Raw genomic sequence first — 9,172 nt, forward strand, 5'->3', positions numbered from 1 at the left:
TTCAGAAGAGGTCCTGGACCTCTTCTGAAGGCGGGCGGGGGGCGAAAGTCTTTGCTCCCCCCCGCCTGCCTTCAAAAGCCGTCTGGGACAGCGGAGAAACGCAGCGCATTTCTCCGCTCTCCCGGGAAGGCAGGCAGGGGGGAGCAAAGACTTTTGCCCCCCGCCGGCCTTCAGAAGAGGTCCAGGACCTCTTCTGAAGGCTGGCGGGGGGCGAAAGTCTTTGTCCCCCCCGCCTGCCTTCAAAAGCCGTCTGGGACAGCGGAGAAACGCAGCGCATTTCTCCGCTCTCCCGGGAAGGCAGGCAGGGGGGAGCAAAGACTTTTGCCCCCCGCCGGCCTTCAGAAGAGGTCCAGGACCTCTTCTGAAGGCCGGCGGGGGGCGAAAGTCTTTGCTCCCCCCCGCCTGCCTTCAAAAGCCGTCCGGGATAGCGGGAAGCGCTTCCCTGCTATCCCGGACTGCTTTTAAAATGCTGGCGGTGGGGAGCAAAGCCTTTCGGCCCCCGCTGGCCTTCCTGGACCTCTTCTGAAGGCCAGAGGGGAGGGGAGGCTTTGCTCCCCACCGCCAGCATTTAAAAGAGGTCCCCGGGGATTTCCCTATGGGCTTTCTTCTTGCGAAGCAAGCCCATAGGGAAATTCGTCTTGCGAAGCAACTCGCAAACGGAAAACCCTTTCGTCTTGCGGGTTTTCCGTCTTGCGAGGCATTCGTCTTGCGGGGCACCACTGTATTGTAAAGTAAGATAACTGGGGACCAGCCTATTGTACTAGTTTTTTTAAAAAAAACACACCTGTAAAGCAACCATTTTTATTCTCTCTCTGTGTGTTTTATTATTTAATATTCTTCTGTGTTAGCAACAGGAACATTTCAAAATATACTGTGAGTGCTGGGAATCAGGGTAGGTGTAGAGAACAGGACCATACGAAGGAAGGCTTTTCAAGGCTGTATCTGAAACAATTTAATGCATTTTGTATCTCTTGTAAAATTTCTAATAAATAGAAAAGAGAACATCATGTCTGTATGCTAGAGTAACAGGGTCCAGCTTCACAAGTAGGGACCTGTTGTGTTGTTGTTTTTAAAGCATCTTTTAGCGGGAAATGTCACGATGTCTCAAATGTTTGTGCAATGCTCAGATACTTGCAGCATTTCCTTCCTTTCCTGGAATTTGACACACGCTTCTCTCCCTGGGACATAGGTAGTACAGTGCAAAGAGATAATAGCAGTGCAGTCCTACCCTTGCCTACTCAGAAGCCCGATTGAATTCAACAGGACTTACTCACAGCTAAGTGGGGTTACACCTGCATACTTGGGCTAAGAATAAGCACCACTGAATTAAACAGCGATTGTGCTGTTCTTCTCTCTGCACAGTGTCCAACTAAGTTCACCCTTGCCTGGGTTTTCATTTTACCTCATCAAAGCAGGAGTGGGTTCTTCGGATGCTGTTGAACAGTAAGTCCCATCAGCCCCAGCAAGCACGGACAGCGGCGAGTTGTAATTCTACATCATATAGAGGGCCAAAGTTCTCTCCACATCTGCACCACAGAAACAACACTATCCAAATCTAAGCAAGTTAGCCAGAAGGCTGTTTTGCAAGATTCTTCTCTCTGGTAATAATCAGGCTACACATCTTATTCACACTTTTATTTCAACCTGTTTAGGGACATGCAAAAAGGTAAGATGAAGCAGCAAAGCAACATAATTACATGAACTTAAATAGAAATGGGATAAAACAAGAAATTTCATCCTTCTGTTTTACAAATACGTATGCAAAAAGAACACTGATTGATGCGATCTCTGTAAGAGCTCAGCTGTAGCAATATTGAAGAGAACTAGCATGTACCTGTTTTTTTAAAAAAGCTTCCAGGCTATTAGTATTTCTCCATCCAAACAAACCATGAGTCACTGATTGTGAGGGGAAGCTTTTCTAGCATTGATGCACAATGTGAGCAAATATTAGGAAGTCTTCATTGCAAGAATGGGAAGGGAAAATGTATTTTTGCACTGTTCATATAGTGGTAGTTCAAAGACAAGCACACCCGTTACTCATACAGCAAGTGAGCTGGGGGTGGCCAATTCTGAACAGTATTTTTTTCCTATGAAATATATTCTGCATGCCTGAAGTTAACTCCATGGGAGTCATCAGCTGGTCTCCACAATACCCTGTAGTTTTAACAAATGCACCTGCAGCCCGAACCCCCTTCTCCCCATCGTATTCTACATTTTGCTCTATATGCAACTTGTTTAAATTATTTAAAACAAGAGAAAGTAGCATTTGCTCCAAGACACTTGTTACACGGCAGTGGGTTGGAAAAACGAAATCAATCTCTCCTGTCCAGAACTCAAGAGATGCTTCACTCTGGAGATAAAGTGCCAGGTTAAGAGACTTCCACTACTTGCCATAACTCTTCAAATAAGGGAGCAAGCTCTTTTTCCAAGCTTACGATCAGCCCTACACAAAGTGGGAAGGGAAGAGAGAGAAAAAGTTTATATTTCATACTAGAGGGATCCATTTGTAAACATGAACTGATAACCCGTCTATACATTATTTGGGGAAACTGAACTTCATGCCAACATTTTGGCACAGGAGCAAGACATTCTCACTGCCACTGACTATAAACTAGATACTTGCAGAGGTAACACAGGATCTGGTCCTGGCCCATAAGAGCTTTCATTCCCTTTGCTCAAGTGCTGAGACCACACTCTGCTCCTTGCGCCAAAGCAGCAGTATACACAATCACCTCTGCTGAGCCATCACTTAACAGGAGTGAAGAACCTGTGTTCCTGCATAATTTTATGCAGGTGGGAGAAACCTAGACCTCTGGGCAAAGGTAAACTGTCCCTCCCCATTCCCACACAGCCCACAGGGCAAGGAGGAAAAGAGAAAGAGGGATGCCTTGCTCCCAGTTGGCCCATCCCCTGCCCTAGGAAAATCTCACGTGGCTTTTTCAAGGTGAGGGGACTAGTGGAGCTGAGCTGTCCTGTCACACTGACTTTTGGTGTAAGGCTCTGCATCTATCATATTATCCACAACTTGGGAGTTGGAGAAGAACTGCCTGCCAATTCCATGCAACTGGCCTTTTTCTTTTAAGCAAGTACATAGCTTTTTGAAAAACCACAAGTGTACCCACATATTACAACTTAAATCTAGCAGTATAGGTGCTGAAGGCAGCCGAGCCTCTCAGTCCTAAAGACGTACCTGTGTTGGCATTGCTGCTAGCGATGAAACTAACAACCAAAGGCAACCTGTTGAACTGAACCACCTACAAGAAGCAAGACATTCCATTTCAAAATCCAGCACACAGTAAATGTTTTCTGGCAGGCAGTTCACTAGCCTCTTATGGTTCTAACCAGGTTCCATTTGTTGCTGAACTCCTATCAGCTCTGACCATTGGCCATGTTGCCTGGGGCTGATGGCAGTTGGAGCCCAACATTACACAACATTACTGGCAGCCATTGGTGGGGTAAGGATGAGAATAGCTTTTTACAAGACACTGGCACACAATGCATCAGCAAAGTAGTGCTGTTAACAATAATTTTCTAGACTAATTAAAAAGGTGAAGGAAACATCCTGCCAGATTATGATATTGGCCAAAACAGCTAGGCACAAGCAGATTGCTTGCTGAAACAAAACACCACTCCTCCCATTCCAATACAATGCTTCATTACATTACTTGCAAAATCCATTCATCCGCCAATTCTGGAAGGAAGGCAACACATCTTACCTGATATGTGTTGTAGTAACAAATGATGCTTTTGTTTTTTGAAAGCCCAAGCTTGCTGCCCTGGTCTGTTGCGAGTGCAAAAGTTGACAAGAAACCCGGTCGAAGAGCATGCTCTGGAGCATTATCGTTGGCAACTAGAACAAGAGGACACTCTATATCTCCAAATATTGTAACAGACACATTTTGCACAGATAACAGGCATTTTGTTAGTTGAACCAGCAGCACAAACTCAAGGGACTAGTCCTCGCAAGTGTAGTGAGATTGAAGCACAGTGCAATTCCAAAAGATCTTGCAATACTATGGCACAGTTAACATTGTTTAAAGAAAAATAGTCAACAGTCATGACTGTGAAAGAAAGAACATGTTGACAAAGCCAAGGTGTGTTCAAATGGGTTCTGAATGCTCAGCAAGTGGAGTTAAAGTGCCCTCCAAGGTCAACTATCCATCATCTGCTTCAGGCAGAATTTCCTGAACTCCAACTCTTCTAACCACCCAAGAGCAAATCCGATATCCAACCTTTCCTTGCCTAAACCGTACCTCCCGCACTCCCCACCCCATAATAGAATTGAAGGCAGTATACAAATTAAATCATCAAGCAATATACCAGCCTTTTTGAAGCTTGGGGCCCAATAAGATGTTGGACTACAACTCCCATTATCCCACACCACTGTCTAATGGTCAGGGATGATGGAAGTTATAGTCAAACTATATTTGTAAAGGCACAAATGTACAAAGCATGTAAACATCAAGCAACCATTTGCCATTTTACACTGGTTAATGCAGTATAGTATGGCAATAAAAAGTGCAATTTTGAGGACTGAGTGCACATAGCCCTGAATGCAGCTTTTTCTTCTAATGTAACTCGGAAGGATACCAGCTCACATTGTTACCAAAGACCAAAGCACCAAGAAAGTGGTTTATACACACAGCTTCCTCAAACAGTATTCTTTTCTTCCACTTATTCTATCCAGGAAAGTGCATCACAGCTGATGAATAGGCATTGCGATCTCTGCTGACTCATGTCTACACTAGAAGCCAACAGAAGACTAGGGTGACAGGGAGTGGATATGTGTGCCTAGTTATATTTAAAATTTCCCCTTAGGAATCAGGATGCACAAGGGAAGAGTTTAAAAGGTGAAAATGATTTCATGCTTTTGTCTATTTCAAGGTAGGAGGAAACATCTTGCTTTTGAGCAAACAAGGATTTTATATTTCTATTAAATTGATGCAAATATCCTATCCAGATAAATACACAGGTTATCTCTTACCTTTGATAACAGGTACACCATCTCTGTCTGACACTACAATAGCATGGAGTCCCTCAACACTGAAAAAGTAAAAGAGGTAGAATTTTTAGCAACCTAACCAGAAATACTGTCAACTATTTCACGTTGATGGTGCCAGCTGCATCTTTTTTTAGCCTTACTCTGCTAATCAATTAATCATTTTAACAATTACAACCTGCAATTTAACAATTACAGCAGTAATGTATTATTTGAAGAACTGTATTAATGCCTCAATCAAAACCCGCAACATTCTCAAACCCCTTTGAAGAATTTAAAGGTTCAGAAAATTATTCCCATCCTTGGTCCAAAAAAGAATTTGATGGGAAATACAGACCAAACTTTGAAGCTAAGCAGATGCATATATTCTACTTGGAGAAAGGATGATAAAAGTCTAATGAAGTATTATGTCTCGGCTTGTAGTGTCAAAACTTTGGAACCATTTAATATTAATATTAGGTTACTAAATCAAGGCTGGGAGTCACAGACACGTGTGTGTGTGTGTCTGTATGTGAGAGAGGGAGAGAACAGAAGTTTCTTGCTAACATGGTTGGTATGTGTTGCAAGTTTCCCTGTCTTAAGCTGTGTACCTCCATGCAATATCCTACAGCCCCAGTATGAAGTTCCTCAATAAGTGGAGGGACACAGCTCCCACCCACCCCCAACACTTTCCAATTTAGGTACCTGAAAGCAACAATTTTTCAAGGTACAGAATTCACAGAACACATTAAATCCTACTAAGGCTGACTCCATAGGCATTACTGACTTAGAAGGACGTTGCACTGAGATAAATGATAATTATTCCCAAGTCCCATTTAGAGAACAGGTTTAGCACTGGGTTTGAAATTTCAACACAGGTTTCCTGATATGTGAAACTCAAAAGTTCAGAATGTAAATCTACATAGGTACCTTACCTTGGGAGCTTTTTGTACAGGAACCTTTTCAATTCCTAGAAGAGGAGAGAAAAGGAAACTGTTTACCTTAGTCACTTACAGCACACATTAAGAGGTCATGTACTGGAGAATTAACTACCTCTTCCATTCACACTCATATTCACTCACTGGAACCCTCCATGACACCATAAGCTTTCCCTGAAAGCAGGGGAAATGGCCACTCTTTTAGGCATAATACTTTGGTACACAGCTCTCTGTCACATTCAACAAGCCACTTCAAAATGTGCATTATAGTGCTAATTATACTTACATCCGCCATGTTGTCAGAAGTGTTCAAATGAACAGTCCAAACCCTTTGGGGGGAAAAAGTTGCATGTTTTGTGACAAAACGATTTGTCCTTCTATGTGAATATAGCAGAGAACAAGTTTCTACTACACCACCCCTGCTACACTTGGCACTTACGGTGCTTTGCCTTGCATAGCAAAGCTTATTTTCAAAGTCACTCAGTGCAGAGTTGGTATTGGGAAATGTCAACCCATAGCAATTCCTACCCGTGACTAGCCATATCTGTGAAGCCCAACACCCAGGCATGGGACCATGACTTTCTAGACAACAGAACAACTCTCCCAAAAAGAGTATGTGATAAGCTGAAGGCAATGATTTTAAATGACCTAGTTTCTCCTGTGGTCACAAACATTCTGAGTAGCGAGGCATACCCACTTATTTGTCTGGAGTGCTAATGTACTATACTACAGGGATCCTATAGACAGAGGAGGAGGAAAATATTGTAATTAGAACTCCCTCTGAATGGTAAACAAAAGCCAGACAATAATACAAAACATACAGAGTTACAGGACTTCAACAGCCCCCTCCCACACAAAAAGAAAAGAAAAACCCAGGGTTACTGTGCTGATCCATTAGAGGAACCAATTCATATAGCAAGAGTAGTAGTATGTGTGGCATTGAACAAAGTTTTACTCAGACCCATTGAAAGTAATTTACATTATTAAGTTCATCGATTTCAATGGGCCTATTCTAAGTAAAGCTTAGTTGACTACTACCCAAAGCCTTTATTTGGAGCAACTAAAAAGTGAACAATCTTTTGAGTTCACTAGAACCCTTCTTCAGGCAAATGCTAAATCCCACCCCGAAGGGGTTGGTGGGAGATAATGTTGGGCTGGATGAAAAGTCCAGTGGAGCAGAAGAGTTTATACATGGGCTTAACTGGATTAAGCCCATCTGATAAAAAAAGGCTATCAGGTTGCAGCAATATCTGGGCTAAAGGAGCAACAGCTACTCTTCCTTTGAAACGACTCAGCGCTTTACATTACATTGCAGAATACATATACTATATTTCCTAATTTTGCAACCTTAAGATAGATCCGCCCTTCAGTTGCTGGAGATAAGCTCAGTCATTTCCTTTAGACCTCCTCTGCTTCACCACATACCCTTTGACCTACCCCATTCTTGTGACTGTAATCTGCTTTAGCTGTTTTTAATTCTAAATTGTCATAACCCGCCCTGGAACCTGCAGGTGAAAGGATCATAATAATAAACGTGTGCTCCTGCGGCTTATGGGGCGAGTCATGTGCACCACCAGCAATAAGAAATCAAAACCAAAATCTATCTCTCTTTCAAGTATCAATGGTGATACAACACCAGCAGTATCTTATCGCGGTCTACCAAGGTGGGGCTGTGACTCTCCCAAGTTCTTTCCTGGACGCCCACGCAAAGACAAAAAGGCGAAAGCAAAAATGTACCAAATACACACTTATATACTGGGGTTGGGGAGAGGGAGGGCCATCATTATCTCCCTGCATAGGAGCCGACTCTTCTAGGGCAGAGGTCCCTTCAGCCCCCTCAGTCAAATACTGTATTTGAAGCGGTCGGGCTCACTCGACGGGCATTGCCATTCAAATAGTGTGATCGATAACGCGGGGGGGGGGGGGTTTACCTGCCCAGCCCCCCTCCCAGTATTGTATTCAAGTTGGCACAGAAGCCCGACGGAGCCAGAAACTTCCCGCCGTCGCTGCCCAAACCCAGTTGAGGAAACAAGGGCCCATGGCTCTCGGCTTCAGCTCCGAAATTATTAGGAAAGGGAGAAGACAGGGAAGTTTTTAATGTGTGACATTTTAATGTATTTTTAATCTTTGCTGGAAGCCGCCCAGAGTGGCCGGGGAAACCCAGGCAGATGGGCGGGGTACAAATAAAAATTATTATTATTATTATTATTATTATTATTATTATTATTATTATTATTTATTATTATTATTATTATTATATCGCCACTCCTTCTTTTGCGTACGGAATGAAGTAAGCGTACCCTAATAATTAATAATGATGACAGTAACCCACTTGTTGGTCCCACAGCGACAAGCGAGGGTCAACACCCGGCGCCTTCCTGCCTTCCCTCCCTCCCTTCCCCTTGCAGGTCTCCCGAAGGCCTCTTAACTGTCGGGCCCCCCATACGCACCTCCACTTTCTTCCGGGTTCAACGCCTTTAACGGCCGCCTTCCCTTTAAGCGAGCTCCTTCCCCCTCCCGTCGACCAGGTCGCGTGACTGCCAAGCGTGAGGCAGAGCAACTTCTCCGGGTCGCTTCCGCTTCCGCTTCGGCGCCGGGGACGCGTCGGGCGCGTGAAGGCAGACGCACGCGCCACTTCCGGTCTGGAGAGGGGACGGGGGTTGGGCGGGAGAGTGTCCGATTCCAAGCCGGAGAGGCGTCCGCTGCTGCGCACGCGTGGTTGCTGCTGCGTCAGGTGGGTGCGCGCGCAAAGCGTCGAGGCCCCAGCTGTGTGTGGTCTAGGATCCCACATTGAAGTGTATTTCAATCAATCTGCTGAAGAGTGTCCCCGGCATTTGCCTTTTTTTTTGCTGCTGCTGCCAGCCTCCTCTAGAGTAAGAAGACGGGAGCCAGCGATATGTCGCGCTGAACTGTGTTTTATTCCAGCCTCCTTGGGGTGCAGGAAGACTGGTACCAGACAACTGCAGTGTCGGCTAACAATGTCGTTTTTGATTTGGTCTTTATGTACTTAAACCTACATTACTATTATTTTGGTAATAATTATTTTGGTAATAATTGAATTTATTGTTAAATTGCTTGAGTTTTGTCATTTTTGAATTTACCTTTTTACCTTTTAATTTATGATTTTCAATTTTATACATTTCAATAATGTTACAATCATTTTGACATTAAACTCGACTTCCTTCCCCCTCTTTCTGAGGTTCCTTAAATTTATTTTTTGTATTTTCTGCATATTCAAAATTTACTTAAGCATTTA

The 9,172-nt window shown here is 43.9% G+C and overlaps 1 protein-coding gene and 1 long non-coding RNA gene across 3 annotated transcripts; one reads left to right on the forward strand and one right to left on the reverse strand.

Moving 5' to 3' along the window:
- Window positions 1-1,620: 1,620 nt before the first annotated feature.
- Window positions 1,621-8,722, reverse strand: LAMTOR3 (late endosomal/lysosomal adaptor, MAPK and MTOR activator 3). Of its 2 annotated transcripts, none has more exons than XM_082237093.1 (7): window positions 8,367-8,722; window positions 6,203-6,245; window positions 5,914-5,948; window positions 4,985-5,043; window positions 3,717-3,850; window positions 3,191-3,254; window positions 1,621-2,443 (listed from the first exon to the last, which is right to left on the reverse strand). In XM_082237093.1, the coding sequence occupies exons 1-7, from the start codon at window positions 8,705-8,707 to the stop codon at window positions 2,370-2,372; spliced, it is 750 nt and encodes a 249-aa protein (XP_082093219.1). In that variant the 5' UTR covers window positions 8,708-8,722; the 3' UTR covers window positions 1,621-2,369. The 2 variants fall into 2 exon arrangements, with proteins under 2 accessions (XP_082093219.1, XP_082093220.1); XM_082237094.1 differs by lacking the exon at window positions 8,367-8,722 and adding an exon at window positions 8,249-8,340.
- On the forward strand, window positions 6,253-8,075 carry LOC309540353. The gene is made up of 2 exons (XR_014223207.1): window positions 6,253-6,532; window positions 6,600-8,075. It is a non-coding gene; the product is annotated as an uncharacterized lncRNA (long non-coding RNA).
- Window positions 8,723-9,172: the final 450 nt, after the last annotated feature.

This window comes from Podarcis vaucheri, assembly GCF_965113315.1.
Source record: "Podarcis vaucheri genome assembly, chromosome: 9".
NCBI classification, from domain to species: Eukaryota; Metazoa; Chordata; class Lepidosauria; order Squamata; family Lacertidae; genus Podarcis; species Podarcis vaucheri.